This window comes from Gloeophyllum trabeum (genome assembly GCF_000344685.1).
Source record: "Gloeophyllum trabeum ATCC 11539 unplaced genomic scaffold GLOTRscaffold_00002, whole genome shotgun sequence".
Lineage (NCBI taxonomy): Eukaryota > Fungi > Basidiomycota > Agaricomycetes > Gloeophyllales > Gloeophyllaceae > Gloeophyllum > Gloeophyllum trabeum.
Genome location: NW_006920411.1, coordinates 3,233,218 through 3,252,088, shown reverse-complemented (window position 1 = coordinate 3,252,088; position 18,871 = coordinate 3,233,218). Strand labels below are relative to the sequence as shown.

At 52.1% G+C, this 18,871-nt stretch overlaps 6 protein-coding genes and 2 non-coding genes across 8 annotated transcripts; 4 read left to right on the top strand and 4 right to left on the bottom strand.

The window, feature by feature from the left end:
• Positions 1-585: 585 nt before the first annotated feature.
• Positions 586-1,926, bottom strand: GLOTRDRAFT_34218 (recombinant farnesyl diphosphate synthase At 2.6 angstroms resolution; the record flags this gene model as incomplete). The annotated part of the gene is made up of 5 exons (XM_007863557.1): positions 586-1,099; positions 1,155-1,249; positions 1,305-1,508; positions 1,560-1,697; positions 1,756-1,926. 5 exons carry the CDS (start codon positions 1,924-1,926, stop codon positions 586-588), a joined length of 1,122 nt encoding a protein of 373 aa, XP_007861748.1.
• Positions 1,927-4,323: 2,397 nt separating this feature from the next.
• Positions 4,324-4,396, top strand: GLOTRDRAFT_t31. Its single transcript has one exon. It is a non-coding gene; the product is annotated as a tRNA-Phe (tRNA).
• A 354-nt stretch (positions 4,397-4,750) lies between these two features.
• GLOTRDRAFT_126152 (uncharacterized protein) lies at positions 4,751-6,416 on the bottom strand (the record flags this gene model as incomplete). The annotated part of the gene is made up of 13 exons (XM_007864539.1): positions 4,751-4,948; positions 5,005-5,079; positions 5,140-5,342; positions 5,392-5,471; positions 5,523-5,633; positions 5,700-5,778; positions 5,828-5,862; positions 5,921-5,947; positions 6,000-6,047; positions 6,105-6,129; positions 6,194-6,250; positions 6,311-6,334; positions 6,392-6,416. 13 exons carry the CDS (start codon positions 6,414-6,416, stop codon positions 4,751-4,753), a joined length of 987 nt encoding a protein of 328 aa, XP_007862730.1.
• A 1,340-nt stretch (positions 6,417-7,756) lies between these two features.
• On the top strand, positions 7,757-9,659 carry GLOTRDRAFT_71552 (S-adenosyl-L-methionine-dependent methyltransferase; the record flags this gene model as incomplete). The annotated part of the gene is made up of 9 exons (XM_007864538.1): positions 7,757-7,960; positions 8,023-8,218; positions 8,282-8,408; positions 8,464-8,652; positions 8,707-8,841; positions 8,912-9,084; positions 9,156-9,434; positions 9,490-9,568; positions 9,623-9,659. 9 exons carry the CDS (start codon positions 7,757-7,759, stop codon positions 9,657-9,659), a joined length of 1,419 nt encoding a protein of 472 aa, XP_007862729.1.
• A 544-nt stretch (positions 9,660-10,203) lies between these two features.
• On the top strand, positions 10,204-11,321 carry GLOTRDRAFT_56121 (uncharacterized protein; the record flags this gene model as incomplete). Its single annotated transcript, XM_007863738.1, has 2 exons — positions 10,204-10,939; positions 11,000-11,321. The coding sequence occupies 2 exons, from the start codon at positions 10,204-10,206 to the stop codon at positions 11,110-11,112; spliced, it is 849 nt and encodes a 282-aa protein (XP_007861929.1). The 3' UTR covers positions 11,113-11,321.
• Positions 11,322-11,390: 69 nt separating this feature from the next.
• Positions 11,391-11,463, bottom strand: GLOTRDRAFT_t30. Its single transcript has one exon. It is a non-coding gene; the product is annotated as a tRNA-Phe (tRNA).
• A 403-nt stretch (positions 11,464-11,866) lies between these two features.
• Positions 11,867-14,579, bottom strand: GLOTRDRAFT_33422 (NAD P-binding protein; the record flags this gene model as incomplete). Its single annotated transcript, XM_007863509.1, has 5 exons — positions 11,867-11,977; positions 12,205-12,314; positions 12,441-12,554; positions 14,224-14,269; positions 14,322-14,579. The coding sequence occupies 5 exons, from the start codon at positions 14,577-14,579 to the stop codon at positions 11,867-11,869; spliced, it is 639 nt and encodes a 212-aa protein (XP_007861700.1).
• Positions 14,580-16,471: 1,892 nt separating this feature from the next.
• Positions 16,472-18,738, top strand: GLOTRDRAFT_136598 (IMP dehydrogenase). Its single transcript, XM_007864537.1, has 5 exons — positions 16,472-16,778; positions 16,843-17,029; positions 17,191-17,993; positions 18,046-18,404; positions 18,465-18,738. The coding sequence occupies exons 1-5, from the start codon at positions 16,500-16,502 to the stop codon at positions 18,487-18,489; spliced, it is 1,653 nt and encodes a 550-aa protein (XP_007862728.1). The 5' UTR covers positions 16,472-16,499; the 3' UTR covers positions 18,490-18,738.
• Positions 18,739-18,871: the final 133 nt, after the last annotated feature.

The window sequence follows — 18,871 nt, the reverse complement described above, 5'->3', positions numbered from 1 at the left end:
TTGAAGCTGATGTCCGTGGCATCCATTCCGTCGATTCCTACTGACGTATACATGGCTTCCAGAATTGAATCTGGCGCTTTGTACCTAGCCAGTGTCATATTTTCCCTTGCCATCTGGCTCAGTCTTCCATGGGTAAGCACGCTGAACTGCATGATGGTGGGTGGCTTCACTTCGGTGGCGACAGGAGCAAACTCCCCTCAAGATTACAAGTGTCGTGCCTTGTGTTACTGCTGTGCGTATTCCTACCTAAATTCACAGCACGTTTACCATCTATTCATCTCGAAGCCTCCACATAGGGGATTTCACCCACATTCCTGGTGGTATTCCTTACACTGGGAAAGGAAAAAGTTGACGAGCATAGGATACCTCAGATACATGGTGATGGCGCACTGCATGCTGTAAAACTTTCTATGACCGTCATTTCCTTCTATCGCCCGCCTGAGAGATCCTTTGCTCTGCAAGTCTCAGCAGCTTCGCGATATTCTCCTTTCGACTTCCACGCCGGCGAAGTAGATTATAGACAACGAATCGCTTGATTCATTTTGATGATTTTACGTCACTCCAGCTTCTGGCTCATGTACACTACTACTTCGTCCTTCTGTACATCTTCTCTAGAAGTACCTTAAATATGTCGCGCTTCAAGCCAGGTTTGTGTACGCCTCCCGCTTCCTCTGGGATGGCCTCAATGAGTCTCGTAATCCTCTCATAAGCATCATCTTCATAAGCCGCGTACCGCTCCCGGAGTCGCAGCTCTTCAAACACCTCGCGCACCCTTCTCTCTCTCTGTTCGTCCTTCCGGCCATAGTTCTCTTTTAATATCCACCTCTGCTCCGGCGTGGCAAGGGCAAGTGCGGTAATAATGCACCAGGAGCATTTATTGTTGATAATATCCGTCCCGACCTTGCCTGTGTGCTCTGAATCACCAGCATAATCAAGGAAATCGTCTTGGATTTGGCCATACTCTCCCAAAGCACATGAGAGGTCTCGCAGGATCTGTAGGGATTCATCAGTCACTGAGATCCTGCACATTGCCATGGCGAGTGCAACTGGAAGATGGATTGTGAAGAAGGCCGATTTGTATATCGCTATGCGTCGGTACCTGTGGAAAATTGAGAACATGCAACCAAACAATACGAGATCGGCAACGGTATCACCCTTCGAACGAGAATTTGCTCAGGTCGACCTTGTCCGAGTTTTCTGTGGCTGTAAGCAGATCCAGAAGTTGACCCATCTCGGTCTCATACGTGATCTAAAGAAGGGCCATCTCAATGATAGTACTAGGAATAACACGCGGGAGTACGCACATCCTGAAACAGCTCGAGGAGATCCACATAGTAGGACTCCTGACGGAAATATTTCTTCAGCAAGAAGTATATCGCCGACTCAAGCATGAAGGCGTCGTTAATGGCGATGAGGTTGACTCCTTGCATTTTGTACCAGCACGGCTTGCCTCGTCTAGTTGCGGAGTGGTCCATCACGTCGTCCGCGACCAACAGCCAGGCTTGTAACTGTATAGCTTCAGTCAAACTCGTATCCAAATACGTAAGAGCATGACTGACCAACTCCACGCACCAGCCTAAGATTGCTGCTTGGAAGAACTCGCTGTCGGAGAGGATCCGCTCTCTCAAGATCTTAACTGACTCGACCACGAGGAGACCTCGGAGACGTTTCCCTCCCGAGGTATTGTGGTCGATATTCTATGCCGGGAGGGTTTCAACGATTGCTCCGGCCTATGTTCATTAAGGTGCTACGCACTCGTGCATACCACTCTACCGCATCCTGAGGCATACCTCTTCCTCGAAAATCGGCAAGTACGTCATCTCTCAAAACATTCCAGACCTCCTCAAATCGTTGACGTTCTGTCCTCTTGTCCTGCGCCGCTGGTAAACCGTCTCGAGCGATGATAACAGCGGTCGAGCTAGCCATGACCAACGTCAGACGAAGAGGGGCGGAGTTATGGGATCCTATATCCAGGAGGTCTGCCATTTTGTCCGGATATAACCATCGATAGAGAAAGTCGTGCGCTTCTCGGATAGAATATCCAAAGCGAAGCCATTTGGAAGCGTGCTAAACATACCCCGAAGCCGAAGCTGAGACGAGCATAGGATTAGCTTGTGCACACATACCAGCAGGAGAGGACCAGACGTCGAGGATTAACCTTCAGGTTTGACTCCAAGCCCCAGCATTCAACTCAAACAACAACGTTGAGCTCAAGCGCGCTAGGCACTGTTAACAGCGTGCAAGATTGATCAGGAAGCCGTACATGGAGTTACTGTATGAGGGCGGTCTCTCTCACCGCAATCTATGTATAATTCGACCCACGATGTTTATCACGTCATGGATGCGCCGGCGAATTGTTCTGCGAGAGCTTCATACCAAGGGCGCCCGTCTTAGACGGCGAACGTCCCACTAGCCTTCGATTAGAGGGATGAGTTGCAGGTTCCAGCGCAAGCCATCGTCACTGCAAGGTTTTATTTCGAGGAATTCCATAGCAAACATACGAGTCGACCCACCGGGTGATATGATCCTCCAATATAGACAGCATTGGCCAAGGTTTATCCCACTCTTCCCCGCAATCGTAATGTGTTATCCAGTCGACATAGATTGACATGCGGAGATAATCCGCAGTTCTCCACACGTCCAGAGAGATATCGCCACACAAGTCGGATGAGAGTTGTCCTACATTCTCCGTGATACCGGTCGCAAAAACCGAGATACGCCCTTCCTTATGCCGTAGGTACGCTCGTTGTTCTACCGTCAACGGCGACCACATCACGGACGTGTCCTTCCCTTTAACCGCATCAAAGCTCCAGGTATGATACGAGGCAAGTGGAAGCTGCCCATTGTAACCCATCTCGCCAACGACGGACTGCCAAGGACCTTCGAGCGCCACTTCCATTATACCTCTAAGTACCTAGTAATACCCAGTGTCGGGGAGAAGTCTTACAATGATTGGGGAAAAGGCTATGACGTACCCGCCATTCTGAGCAGAACTCCACGGGAAGGAGGAACTGCCTTCCAAATGGATCCCTCAACGTCAAAGGGCGCTGATCACAGGTGCGCCCGCCTTCCCAGGGGTAGCCGACGAAACGCGGTGAAGCCTTCCGCGTCTCAAGCACCTTGGAGAGCACCATCTTCAACTCACACCGCATGGATTCAGTTATCGCGCGCACGTCGTCGAGTGCAGAACCTGCAGTCACCACTCAGTGATGTGTCTCTTCCAGAGTAGTCCTGTATCAGATATCCATTTGTTGTCACAGAAGTTAAACCGTCCGTCCAGGAAGGCCGAGTCTAGGCCGTAGCATACTCACTGATTCAGAATGGATAGTGCAAAGTCGATAGATTCTCGGTGCCTCTGTACCTGTTCTCTGTATCTCTGCAGCTCTTTCTCTCCGAACAACAGCCAACCCGCTCTTCGCCATAAATCCTGCCATTCCTCAGGAGATCGCAACTTCAACCGCGACTGATGCCAGATGATATTTCGCTGCATTTTTCCAAGAGATACTCGACAGTGGGCGATTCTTGCCTCGATATCCCGGTGCGACTCGTTGTAGCCCGGCATCGCTGCACGTCTGCATGCATCCTGGAGGTCCTGCCGGAGCCTTGAAATTGATCCCAATAAATTGTTCAGCTCCAGTAAGAGGTCGCTATAGCGCTCGGAAGAGCCCCTTGTGCTTGCAAGTTGAGTAATCACAGACGTAGCGAGTTGTAGTAGAGTGACGACGTCCCCAAAGGAGCCAAATGTGAAAAGTACGGACATTGCGACGATGTGGCACTACTCCAGAAGGTATATCCACAGCAGAAGTACGGAAGCACAGCGCCAGATGGATGCTCGAGACAGGCAGGGTCGGGACACAGCGCCTCGGGACCATTATCGTCTGGCGTGATGATCACTGTCATCGACAGTGCACAGCAGGCCAGGCGGCGAAGGTCATACGGCGTTATGGCAATACCCAATTTGCACAGTGCTAGTACTACAATCCGCGTCGTACCATCGAGCCCAAGTAGTATTGCACTCCGGTTTTCAGAGGTCGCGTACTGACCGCACGGGAAATCGAACAGTCCTATAGCACCGGTATTGTAACCAATAGTGCTACCAAGACCCTAGTATCGATGTCCTGCTCGGAGAGATTTGACGCTTGAGCACTCATATCTTGACAGTAGCGAGACGTTGTTAATGTCAAGGTCCAGAGAGGCAGCTAGAAGGAGATGGAGGAGCACCTCGGAGAATCAAAGGATGATATCATCGAGAGCGACATCGTCTCGAGATGGCGTTTGACTGTGTAGCAGATCTCAACTACATACAATACAGATCATGACAGTGCCGGGATAGCTCAGCTGGGAGAGCAACAGACTGAAGTTCTGGAGGTCCCGTGTTCAATCCACGGTCCTGGCATAGGTTTTAATTTTCAATACTCTACACTCTGATTTTGCCTGTGTTCTTGACCTCTACGACAGTGCTTACACGCATGGTGGCATGGTTGCTGCGCGGTTCGTTTCAGTGACAGCCTTTCCTGAGCGCTTGTGCATCAAACCTCCCTGGCGCAGTCGCTCTGGAACGTCATCTTTCAGGAGACATATGAAGACGGTCTATTGCAATATCAAACGTACAGGAGCCATTATCTGACGATGCCCATGCTGATGCTGCTTGTCAGGCAAAAAAGAGACGCGACAAGCCACCAGGCTGAGTGGAATGCTACGCCATACCGCAGGACAGAATATGAAACTTAACGGACCGCCAGCTATCTTTTCACACGGCCTTCGTACTATGAGTAAATACCCCTGCAGGATCGTCTGGTCGATGCATTTTATCATCGCTATGTTTCGAGGTGTCCTCGGCATCCGTGATTGTTACGACGTCCCGCATGACGTGTACTTGCTGCAACCGAATATTGGCATTGGTATCCAACGCTGATCTGGTGGTTCCTCGGAATCGTAAACCGTTGCTCTGTTTTGTGAGGACTGAGAACAGGCTCGAGAGTGCATGCACTGAGGGAAGTATACCTCTGTATCAAACTCGACACCAGAGCCGTTCATGCTTGCTAAGGATGTGCGGCCGTTGAGAGTATCCAGGAGGGTCTACGTCAAAGAACTTGGGAGTGAGAGGGGAGTACACGAGGCAATGACTGGGAATCTTACGTTCGTATAGATGCGACCTATCGGATACGCGAACATCGCATACAGATTCGTCTGCCGATGCAGCAAAAATCCGAAGAGGTCTCCGAGTGCGAAGATGGATGCGAAGAGACCTGTCTGCACCGCACCGCGGATTAGGCGGTTGAGGATCCTGTTAGTCCTCTGTATACCGCCCCGGGATCGGTATAAAGCCCAAGAAAGAACGACTGGAGCATGCTGTCAGGAATAGGCGGAGGGGGACATGAGTTACCATACATGTGATAGACAAATCAGCGGCTGTCTGGAAACCTAGCCAGCAGATAACCAGCGGAGCGAGGACACCGAAGCCGGCAACACTAGCAAGGGGAACGATAAGATCATCACTGGGCAATGCGCGGCGGACTTACTCCTGTATAATCCCAGAACGGATCCCAGCAACAACACCCGAGACGAAGCCGACGAGACTTAGGGTGCAGATTGTCCCGGTGAGCACCCAGCTCTTCGTGAGGCGGAACACTCTACGGGGTAAGACACATCGTGAGTATGCGCGGTCCATTTGCAATGCGGGAAGCGGCGGCACTCACCGGTCAGCGAGGAAGAACTGGGTGATGATCGCAGCGAAAGAAGTCGCTATAGCCGTAAAGGGAATCTCCCACCCAACAGCTATAACATTGTCAGTAGCCGAAAGCGGGTAGGAGACCCTCGAACCTACTCAGGATCACCGCAGGGTTGCCGAAGTTCGCTACGCTAGCGGCAGCTTTAGCTCAGGGAATTATGGACACGCCAAAGCATCCCATCCACTTACCAGAGTCTCCATGCATTGTAGACGCCCCTGAAGTCACGTCATTGGAACGGGAACATGAAGGTTAAGGGAATACTCGTACACAATGGTGTGCACCGTATCGAGGACAAATAGCGAGCCGACAACTGCCCTGGAGGAGCGATCGTCGTAAGGCACGAGCTGCGTAATACGCAGGTCGAGAACTCACTTGACTCTCCACGGGTCATTGAACTCTAACGATTCGGACAATCGTTGTTAGAGCCTGCCAATTCCGGTCTGCCGAAGGCATGTACTCACTCGTGTTGGCGTACGTCAGGAATTGCCATGACACAAGACCGTACAGGTAAGTGTTGACTAGACGAAGCAATCAGCATCAGAGAAAGAGCTTCGTGAAGGGGGGAAAGGGAGACGCACAGAAGATACCAAGAAGGAGAATGCCTGAGCGTGGTATAACGGACAGTTAAAAGTGATGATGATGCGAGGAGCGAAGCTCACCAATGGTGGTATCGAAAGCCCCCATGATACACGATTGGACCAGGCGTCTCGTTCAGATGCGTTTAGTTGGAATATATATGAGCATTGGACTTTACATCTGACTGGCTCTCGAGCTGAAATGGTAAATTGCAGCCGCGCGCTTCTGGAACACACATCATATTGCAGCGAGAACCAACGCCGCTGCTTCCTTGCCTCTGCCTCGGCCTATTGTTCGCGACTTAGATCGGGCTACAATCTCGGTATCAGGGACATCTCTTTCCTTCCGAGATGCTTCTCCGTCGGCACCGTTGCAGATTGGAGCACGTGGATACCGACGGCAACCATACACGATTACCAGGCCATCAAATCAGCAACCCTAAACAAACAACCTTGGCCTGCATGCAGCAGACAGACGAGCCCCGGTCTCGAGGATGAACAGAAGCTTTGGGCGTTTTCCAAGTAGTCTCGCCACGATATATCATGTGGATGCTCTGACCGCCGAGTCGTCCGTCCTTCCCATCAGTGGAGCGTATGTATGTATGTCGTACGGAAGCATGCGCCAATTGAAGTGAATGACGAGTGCCCACCAATACTGCAAGATGATTGGCATATATTGCCCTCCGTCGCTGGTTTGGTACTAGTTTGTGTGCGGGCCCTTTGCTGTGGCCCAGTCCATTCTCGCGCTAGTGGATGCAACGTTGAAACCCGGACGAAAAATGGTGACCTGCGTTTGTTACACCGCTAGAAACTGACAGTCTGGCACCGCATGATATCGCTTCCATTGTTTATGCGAATATTTAGTGATGGTGCCGTTGATACAGGACTCACCGGGGCGCTTGCCACATCAGATTGAGACCACATATTCTTGAACCCCAAAGCTAGACTTCTAATGTGGTCGCTTCTGCTTCTTGCTCATGGTTGACAACCTGAACAAGGAGAGTTATCGTCCTGCCTGGTGAACTGTAGGGGGCTTGACGAAGTTGCTCGACTCAAGCTCCCGTCCGAGTCTCGCAGCTGGGGTAATTATAATGAACAAGGTCATGAATTGCGATCGGAGACACTTGCAAGATCGTTACGAGGGTTGTCCCCGACTGCGGTGCCAATGTGGCCAAGGCACGGAACCAAATTTCAAAAAGGTACCTTCCCCAGATAGGCAACTTCAGATATTCGGCATTCGCTTGAGGACGCAGTTTGCTTCACGCTTTGTCACCCCGACGCCGCGTTGTCGTCTAGAAGCCAAGTTGATTTTCCGTGTATTGCTTCTAGTCGTATGTGTGCCCTCGGCAGGTGTTCGGAAGATGGCCTGGCCCTCCTCAAAACCGTCGGCGTGTGTACCCCCATTAGTCCCCACAACTGCCTAGCAATACATCTCCCTCATCCGTCCTGATGTCCGCTACACAACAACTCTCGCAGCTGAAGAGCTTGCAGGAGACGCTCAATGCTGCCATCGATACCTTCAAAGCTGAACTGGAGAAGCAGCAACTTCCGGAGCCGTCCCTGACAACCTCCAAACCTCATCCCATCGATGACATCTCGTACATCCCATCCCCTGCCATGTACGAGGCGAGGAGGACTGGCGTAGCTGCATGCGTACGTTCTACTTTGACCCTGATGTCGGCCCTTTATCGCTTATTCGTGCCAAAACGGCGTAGAACCTGATCAAATACCTGCTCGAGAGTCCCTATGATGCAGTCGGAGGAAATACATGGATGACCCTAGAGTCCGCGGCCATCCGCCTTGCAGCGGATCTCGGAATAGCGGATATCCTGGTTGCCTGCCCTGATCCCGAGGTTGGCCTCACCGTGGACGAGATTGCAAAGAGGACGGAAGTTGATGCTGCCAAACTTGGTATGTACCTTTCCTTAAACGTCCTCCTCGGCCTGCGATCCTCGGTATTAATCCTATGTTTAGAACGCGTTTTGAGGTTACTGGTCTCTCAGAACTGGTTCCGAGAGAGTAAACCCGGTTACTTCGCTAACAACCGTCGCTCCCTGCTCGTCCAGAAGTCGCAGCCCGGTTGGCACCTCATCACGTTCATGTAAGCTTCTCGATCCTGTTGTCGTTTGATTCGTTGTATACCAATTCCGTGTCAGGAACGAGATGTTCCATCGCATCTCCTGCGCACTGCCTGAGCACATCAATAACCCCTCCAAGGAATTCCGGTTTGCCACTGACCCGCACCATACGGCGTGGAACATCGCGTACAAGACCGAGTTGCCTTACTTCGGCGCCGACGGCTGGTTGGCGAAGTACCCGGGAGAGGCAGAGAAGTTTGGTTTGGCGTCAGTCGCTCTTTATACGAGATGAGCGCCGCTCATAGTGTTTCTCCGCCTTAGGATGGGTGCGGTCGGTCCGACCTCTGATCCAGGTGTCGCGGCCGATTTCCCATGGGCTGAGATCGCAGCCGGGAAGGATGCCATCGTCGACGTCGGTGGTGGACAGGGAACGCTGTGCTGCTCCCTGGCAGCTAGGTGAGAATTCCCGAAATGTCTGGCTGGTGCCATCAGCCCACACCAGAGTGCTGACTTAGACAAACCTCAGATACCCTTCGATCAAGCAGTTCGTCGTCCAGGATTTACCCGAGACGCGCGCCGCTGCGGAGCCGTTCATCGCGTCCAAGGGCTTGACCGGTCGCGTTGTTTTCGAGGAACAAGATTTCTTCAAGCCGCAGAGGAGGAAAGGCACTGGCACGTATGTCTTTGTCATGCAACGAGGTACGGAGGATTCCTCCCATCTTTCGCCCTGCCTTGGTCTGTATCTTATACTAACGATTGGTCTCTTGCAGTTCTGCATGACTGGCCGACATCCGAGGGCGCGCGTATGCTGGCTCAGATGCGTGATGCGCTCAAGGAGTCGCCGGGATCCGTCCTCCTCGTCATTGATACCATCATCCAGCCCGGGTTCCTTTCGACGTCTGGTCCGTCGGCAAAGGAGAGTTTGGAGAGCGAAGAGAAAGTGGGGATTTACAAACCGATCCCTCCCCCGCCTTTCATTCCTGCGGACTTCGGCGAGGCCAGCCGGATCCCGCACCAGGTCAACGTCGCCTTGACCGCCATGTGCAATAGTATGTGCTATCATTCCTGCGTTCATAGCATCAATCTGATGTAGGGACCGTGTAGCGTTCGAGAGGACGTTGCCGCAGCTCAAGGAGATGGTCGAGTCGGCCGGTCTGAAGATCAAGGAAGTACACGCCACCAGGTAAGAAGGTCAAACTCTATCCGTATGCGTTTCTGATCGTTCGTGCTATTTTAGGGGTTGGGCATCTATCACGGAAGTGGTCCTGCCTTAAGCGGAACCCGAGAGGTTCCCTGGCGTTAACTGCTGTCCGTTCTTTTGTGTACGAGTTACGAGAATGCGGACAGGGTTTATGCAATGTTAGAGATGGCAGGAGAGAAAAACCGCCTTCAGAGGTGGGGAACTTCGCTGCGATCTTTGCTAGCCTAGTCATGTACGTGGAATCGAAAGCAGCTTTGCACCACTGCCTCTGAGGGTCTGCCAAAGTAAATATCAAGTACGTGCAGCTCGTGTACTGTACTATGGCCCGAGGCAAGTTCAGAACACATAGCCTACAATAATAACAGTTTGACGCTGTCTTCCACAAACGTTATGCTCACCCTGATAAGGCAGTGTTCGCACATACAGAGAGCACCGATCTGGAGCTCACATCCACTACTAGTAGTTCTCGAGAGTTGACTTGCCATCTGGAAGTGACAACGGCTCTTTGACAAACATACGTCCCATTTTGGAAGTTCTAGCGTCCCACGCCACAGCCACACTCTTATCTTCCTCCTCGTAGAATATTTATCTGATCCTGAAGTCGCTCGCATGCTAATATGCCTCGTCCTCAAATTGTCGCCCTTCTCATAGATTTGTCTGGCACACTACATATCGGCTCCGATCCAGTCCCTCGCGCAGTCTCCGCCGTCCAGAAACTGCGGCAATTGAACATTCCTTTCCGCTTCTGCACTAATACGAGTAAGGAGTCGACGAATGATCTAAAGGACCGCTTGCGGCGTATGGGCTTTGAAGTACGACCTGGCAATAACGGGGAGCAGGAAGAAGTCTGGACGAGTATAGGAGCAGTGAAGCGCGCCCTAACAAGCAAGGGCTTGAAGAAGCCGTACTTCATCCTGACTGAGTCTGCCATCCAAGAGTGCGCCTCAGCCCTCCCGTTTTACTCTCAAGCGTCCAATGACGACACTCAATCATACGACTCGGTTGTGGTCGGGCTTGCTCCGGAGCGTTTCACCTACGACACTCTCAATACAGCTTTCCGTACCCTCGTCTCCCCATCGCCCAGCCCAGTTCCCTTCCTCGCGACGCACAGAGCGAAATACATTCGCTCGCCCGATGGGGAACTCTCGCTCGGTCCTGGTCCTTTCGTAACGGCTTTGGAACACGCTTCCGGCGTGAACGTGGAAGTACTAGGCAAACCTTCGACAGAGTTCTTCCAGACCGTCGTCAGTAGTATGCAAATCCCCGATTCGGGAAGAATTGCTATTATCGGTGATGATATCGAAGCTGATCTAGGTGACGGGGCGGTCGAGTTGGGATTCTGGAGGGTATTAGGTGAGTTGATTCTATGCAGGACATACTCGAGAAGTTGATGCTGACGCTTTATGTTCCCAGTAAAAACCGGAAAGTATCGCCCTGGGGACGAGTCAAAACCAGGTGTCGTCCCTGCGGACGAAGTACAAGATTCATTTGCTGCGTTTGTGGACAGTCTGGTCGGAGGACAATGACCAATTGGGATGCCATCGCGCCCTTAGATTACAGACGAATAGATAATAGCGGTGAGCAGCTCTACATGACATAGCACAGTAATAACGTACGTATAAGTGGGAACGTGACGCTCATATCTGCTCATATATAGTGAACCTGCAAGGTAGCTGAACATCAATCCTGTTCCTATTATAGTGCTGTATTGCATGCGAACCCAGCCATCGCTTCCGTTCCTCAAGTCTTTCGTCCTCCGGCCGCTCTGTACTTTTCCGGGCCGGATCAACAAAAGCTAGAGGAATGCCAGGACCGTGGATTGAACACGGGACCTCCAGAACTTCAGTCTGTTGCTCTCCCAGCTGAGCTATCCCGGCGACCTGAGCATGCTGCCAATAATAACTCCTGTCATGCAAGAAGCGGAAATCTGTCACACTCAAACACCATCCGGTCTCATCCAGTGCGCTCAGCGAACAGCACAAGAGCGTAGGGTGCTAGATCTTCTGAGACCTTTGCTCGAGTCGGACGCCCATGGCTTGCAGGATCGATAGTGTGTAGGCTTGCCCAGTATATAGCAGCATTCGTGGAACGAGGGACGACAGTTATGTTGTCCTGTCAGTGATACCGTACCCAGTGTTATCATCGGTAGGGTACAGACCAGCCCTAAGTTTTCGCTCATCTCCACGCTTATACATTTGACTCAATCAAAATGCGCCCCTCCGTCCACCGAAATTGTTTGACCTGTGAATAGACGTCGGCCTCGCCTTTCATGAAGAAGTATCAGTGAACCGCACCTGTTATGAAACTAGATTCCTTCGATGCTAGGAAAGAGACAGCGTTCGCAATTTCCTCGGGCTCTCCGGGCCTTGCGAGTATCGCACGCGCTCCGAGCTAGCATGGCATTCAGATGGCGTATCAAGCGGAAACCGTTATCATGCACTAACCGATTTCACGTCGAGACCACGGCGCACCGCGTTGTGCACTGCGAGGAGAAAATTGTGAGCGGGTGATAATTGGTGTCATAGATTCTCGTGCACTTACTCATTGGCGTATCAATTAGGCCGGGTGCGTATGCATTGACCGTGATACCAAAGCGCCCGAATTATATGGCTGCAAACCAAGCAATGAGGTACCCACCCGAGGTCTTGTGATGGCGACTCACCGGCGGTTTGAGTTAGTGCTCGAACCGCAAATTTGCTCGCACAGTAAGCGGTCAACTCCGGCAGGCCTAGCTTCAGATGGTCAGAAACGTAAGTGCTGTCTCGATTATCGTACCCATTTTTCCTGCTACAGAAGAAGCACCTAATAATGCAACTTTTGAATTGTGGCTGTTGTATGATTCTCGGAATGCTACCTATTATCCTTCCTCCACGGTTCTGCGCAATCATGACCCGCGCAGCGGCTTTATAGCATAGGAATACTCCTTTGAAGTTGACCGAGGACATAGTATCTAAGTCTTCCAGTGTCGCTATAGGGATTTCAGGATGCAGGGAAAATACAGCCGGTTACATACGTACTCTCCAGGAACGATTTTTTGATGGCTATGCCAGCATTAGCCACCATCTATGAACAGGTAAGCGTTGCATCCCTTTCGAATTGTGATTTGTCGCTTACCACATCGAGTCCACCTAGCTTGCCCGCAACGATATCGACCATGTTGCTCACATCTTTCTCTACTGCCACATCAGCGTGCAACGCCATGGCGGTCCGACCGTGCGCCTGTATGTCTTGTACTACAGCCTCGAGCCCAGGCTGCTTCGACGGGAGGTCACAGACAGCGACGTTCATGCCGTCCTTCGCGAACCTAAGAGCGATGGCACGCCCAATTCCCTGCGCGGCACCGGTGACTATCGCAACTCGACGGAAACTCATGTATGGTTCGGACTGAGGGAAATGGGAGGAGCGGTGAATACAGTTCTTTCAACAGGTTCTCATATGAAGGTGAGCTTAGGAGACAGCAAGACCCTGCTCAGCTTCGAAGATCGTCGTGTTTTTTTCAGACCCTAGTGTCATATTAGAATCTGTCAAGCCCTATACGTAGAAGATTCCCTTATAGAAAGCACCGAGCCGAAAGCACGAGAGACGCTGTCAGACACGGGACCCCACACGTGTCGGTCAAGGAACCCTATGTGCCATGGCACTGATTGCTAGTGCTAGAAGCGGAGGGAGATTGGGCACTTCTGTACGTACCTGCAAGGCGTGACACGGACAATGCGGCGCGAACGTCAATAATATCGCCAATTCCAGAGATAGTGAAAATGGTACTAACCGCTCCTTGCCCTCTCAGACGAGCCAAAGACGAGCTGTACAGTATCCTGAGAAGCAAGCAAGGCCTGCGGGTGCTCGACTAGCCTTCGCTCCAGATGATAGCCTGAGGGACTGCCAGACAGAGGCAAGACGAGTCGTTTCCCTCTGTCGAGGCATTTAATTTGCACGAGCAACCGATGGCCAGATAGGAGACAGCGTTCGCAACATCATCGGGCTCCCCAATTTGCTCAAGTATTGCCTTCGCTTTCAGCTAGACTGGCATTCAGCCGGTGAACCAAGCTAGAAAAGAACTTCGACTTACTGGTTCGACGTCGAGACCTCTACCGGCCACGCTACGCATTTGGACCGAGTAAGCCTTGAAGTCGCAGGTACACACTCGATGTCGTTACTGGGACACCTACACATCGGCGTATTGACGAAACCCGGTGCAAACGCATTGACTGTGTTGCCACAGCGCCCGAATTCGACAGCTGCCATCCTGACGATAAGATCTCGCTCAAGAATCTCATAGAGATCTCTGACCTGCAGTTTGAGTCAGTGCTCGAACGGCAAATTCGCTCGATCAATAAGCGGTCAGTCCCGGGGTGCCTAACGAAAACAAGGTGAGGAAAGAAAGTTTAGACGGACATCTGCATACCCATTTTTTCCCGCTACAGGAAGCGCCTGTGACGACATAAGGTATGAGTCACGGCGCTAAGACAATGTCCAGAAGGCAACCTATGATCCTTCCAACTCGATTCTGAGCGATCAGGACCCTTCCAGCGGCCTTGTAGCGTAGGAATACCCCTTTGAAATTGACCGAAGAGATAGTGGCGCTATAGCGATGTAAGCGCACAAGAGAGAGTCTGACGGGCTACATATGTACATACTGTCAAGGAAGGGTTTTGCGACGGTTACCCCGGCATTGGCAACCATCTATGAACTTGAAGCTCAGGACATGCAGTTAGGCGTGATATTGCAGGCCTACCACATCAAGTCCACCTGGTTTGTCTGCAATAGTCTCAACCATGTTGTTCAAATCCTTCTCCACTCTAACGTCCGCTTGTACGGCCATGGATGCTCGACCTTGAGCTTTGATGTCCTGCGCCACGGCCTCGAGCTCGGACTGCTGGGCTGGGATATCGGAGACAGCAACGTTCAAGCCGTCCCTAGCCAGCCTCAGAGCAATGGCACGCCCGAAGCCCTGCGCCGCCCCTGTTACTGTTGCGACGCGGCTCAGACTCATGTCAGACTGGTGGGTAGTGTGTCAGGAAACTATGGACACTTCACCCTTTTTGTAGTGTGTATGAATACTCGACATAGGTTCATCAGAGAACACGACGTTACCGCCATCCCGCATCTACCGTATGTTGTTCTTCCAAGTATCTTCAGCCCGATTAGAATCCGCAGGCCATTCAGTTCTATGAGTTACGATCCCCCGTGGTAGAACAGAATAATAGAAAAGCGGCAGAAAAGAAGAGGAAATCGGCTCGAGAAGCTACGCGTGCTAAGGTCCGAATTTGAATCTTGTGTGCTGCCATAGGAGGATAGCCATCTCTAATGACGCGAAATAAGTACTACACTTCGATGCACTCAGCCCCATTAAACGTCCTACGCGTTGAGAGCGATATAGAACGTACCAGGGAGTGCTCCTGGCGACCTTGAACGAAGGATCTTCTTCCCTAGGACTGCGTTAAGCACTATTGGATCGGACGAACACCCGCGAACGTGACACGCATGGGCTAAGACAAGGCAACGATGCCACATAAGAGTCTCACGAAAATGATCAGTCTGAGGACGGTAGGAGGAAACCGAAACCTTCAGATTCTGCCACCTTCAGTACAGGTCTGGCTTGCAGCTATTCGGCACGAAAACGCACACTGGGACCATCCTCGAGTTTCGACTTCGGATGTTGTCCAGGTAAAGGCAGAACAATGCTTACTGATCCCCACGGTCGCTTGATTTTGCGTTCTGCGTCGTTCCTTCGTTCCCGACTCCTGTGGGTCAGACTCTTGTTTGCTCCTTGTTCATACATCCAAACGCTTATCCCCACCACCACGCTAGAGACAAACCTCACGATGTATAGATAACGCTGCAGAGAATCTTAGGAAAAGTACCCAACCCGAGAACATGATAAGCTACACTTCGGGAGTTACAGTATTTGAGGCCAGGCAGAAGATTGTTACGAAAGGTAATTTCCAGCCAATCAGTTCCCTTTCGTACAATCTTTTGCCCGCCCCTAAAGACTGCAACTCCCGCAGTGGCTAGCTAGGTGCAGGGCGGCCAGCACTATTGGATATCATGGCCTGCCCGATCCATATTGCACCGCCCGCACCAACGACTTTTAAACTGGCATATTGCGTCGCTGATTCAACTTGAGTTCGATGTCTACACCTCCGAAGGTTTCCGCAACGAAAGCTCGGTCACTTTCAGGAATTGGGGCTTAGGTAAACCCGCATCGCCTCATCGGCACCTCCTGGATGAGCCAGCGATATCGCAGTCTACGCCGATGTCGAGACCCAGGAAAAGTTTAGCTCTTAATGATGTCGCGCGTGTCGCTGCCGTCTCTAAGGGGTCAATCCATATGAATCCCCAGACATACCAGATATTTAATCTCCCAGGACAACCACATAGAACGAACATATACGCACCGCTCCGTGATTCATCTGCCACGATCAAACATACCTACAAACGGTTTCCAGATTGTAGAAAACGATCGTTTGGCCGCATGTCGAACCAAGCCGTTGCCTTCCAGACCAGACCACGTAAATGACACAGAGTCAAAAACCTCGTTGCTTGAGCACGAGACGTTTTCCGGGTGCTTTCCTGAAAGTATCCCAGCCCGCGTCCTTATGCTTTATCGACCTCGACGGGGGTGACCGTTTTTGGTACCGTGTATAGGAGAGAAGCTATGCGATATCAGCTCGATATATAGACGCATGCAATGCTACGTCGATGTCAATGTCGAACGTCGAAAGACTCCTTTAGTTACGGAACAGGAAAGGTAAAATTCAGAGATGAAGGACGATATTTACGTCACCGATAACCTACGTAATATCATACTTGACATAACCCAGTTATCCGAAATGAGTCATATATAAAGCCGCGCAAAATCAATTTTTATTCTGGCACTCTCTGCCCACTACCGCCAACACCGTCCTCGACGATGCCGACGAATAAAACCTATCTTGACCCTTCCACTGCTCTCGAGCATCTGAAAACGTACCAGCGCTCCGATGGCCTGTCCGTGCAGGAGCTCATGAACTCGGAGATCCATGGTGGACTCACATATAACGATTTTCTTATGCTGCCTGGAAAGATCGATTTTGGCGCGCATGAAGTTGTGGTGGAGAGTAAGATTACACGCAACGTCGTGCTGAAGACGCCTTTTATGAGCAGTCCCATGGATACTGTCACAGAAGGGGACATGGCTATTGCTATGGCGGTGAGCTCCCTCGTCGACGATAGCTATAGTGGGATGAATTCAATGGTTGTGTTTGCGTCGATAGTTGCTGGGCGGCGTCGGCGTGATCCACCACAACCAGTCTCCTGCAGCGCAAGCGGAGATGGTTCGCCGCGTGAAGCGTCATGAAAACGGTTTTATCACGGATCCGGTTTGTCTTACGCCAGAGCACACGGTCTCGGACGTCTTGGAAATCAAGGAGAAGCAGGGTTTCTCCGGGATCCCTATCACTGGTGCGTTCTGCTCTAACTGTCATTCTTAACGATGATAAACCATTATATAACCTTCGTCCTTCCGAGTAACGCGTTTCTCGTGTGATCTGCGGATATCTTTATAACCTATTATCTGACTCAACTATCGTCTGTGCCTTACGTATGACTCACATGCTCTCCAGACACCGGAAAGCTCGGCGGCAAGCTGCTCGGTATCGTCACGAATCGCGACATTCAATTCCGCGACCCCGACGTGCCGCTCAAGGAAGTCATGACCACGCAGCTCGTCACTGCGTACGAAGGCATCACGCTCACCGAGGCGAACGAAATCCTTCGGGACTCCAAAAAGGGAAAGCTGCCCATCATCGACCGCTCGGGCCGGCTCAACTCGCTCCTTGCGCGCTCGGATCTGTTGAAGAACGAGACGTACCCGCTCGCGTCGAAGCTGCCCGAGAGCAAGCAGCTGTACGCGGCCGCGGCGATCGGCACGCGCCCTGCGGACCGCGAGCGGCTCGCCGCGCTCGTCGAGGCAGGGCTCGACATCGTTGTGCTCGACTCGAGTCAGGGCAACTCGGTCTTCCAGATTGAGATGCTCAAGTACGTCAAGCAGACGTACCCGCACCTTGAGGTCATCGCGGGTAACGTTGTCACGCGCGAGCAGGCCGCGAGCCTCATCGCCGCGGGCGCGGATGGCCTGCGCGTCGGCATGGGCTCCGGCTCGATTTGTATTACGCAGGAGGTGATGGCCGTCGGCCGCCCCCAGGCCACCGCGGTATACGCCGTCGCGGAGTTTGCGAATAAATTTGGCGTGCCAGTGATTGCTGATGGTGGAATCTCTAATGTTGGGCATATCGTGAAGGCCCTGTCTCTGGGCGCAGGCGCGGTAATGATGGGCGGGCTGCTCGCGGGAACGACGGAGGCTCCTGGCGAGTACTTCTACCATGAAGGTAAGCGGGTCAAGGCGTACCGTGGGATGGGCAGCTTGGTTCGTATATCCCCTATCTGCAAATGTCCCTGTTACTCATAAACGGGTGCAGGAGGCTATGGAGCAAGGCAAACCCTTGCCGCCCTCCGTACAAAGCCGTGGGTCAGGCTCCTCTGCATCAAAGCAGCCCCTCCCGCGCAAGACCTCCACGCACGAGAACGCCGCGACCGCGCGGTACTTCTCCGAGTCGTCCGCAGTCAAGGTCGCGCAGGGCGTCTCCGGGGACGTCCAGGACAAGGGGTCCGTCAAGCAGTTCCTGCCGTATCTGTACACTGGTGTCCAGCACAGCCTGCAGGACATCGGCGTCAGGAGCGTGGCGGAGCTGCAGGAGGGTGTTAGGGTCGGTAAGGTCCGTTTCGAGCTGCGGACTGCGAGCGCGCAGGTCGAGGGTGGCGTGCATGGTTTGAACTCGTGAGTGCCGCAGCTTCTGTCTCATCGACGTCTGTTGCTGATCGTACTTCTACACCATAGGTACACTAAGCGTCTGTTTGCATAATTCGTCACGGTCAACTTGGTTCTTCGGAGGCACACATGGGCCTGTAATTCTTCAATCTTATGTAGCCATATAAGTGTATGTTCTATGTCTGCTCAAATCAGCATATCGTCTGCTCGTGTCTTTGCAGCTCTTCCCATCGCACATCAACGTCTCTGCTTACGATGAGAAATGCCAGTTTTCATCGTCCCATCATCTCGGGGAAGGAAATGACGATTTGCCCAAGTCCCATTGGGAGTTTGCTAATTGTCCGTACGCCGAGCGCTCGGTATTCCAGAGGCTCTGAATCTCAATGTCGCCCTACTCTCGCCATCACGTCGCAAGCAGACGAGTATTCCATATAGCGGACTCCTCCACGAGTGAGGGTGAAGGGTTTGGCTCGTCC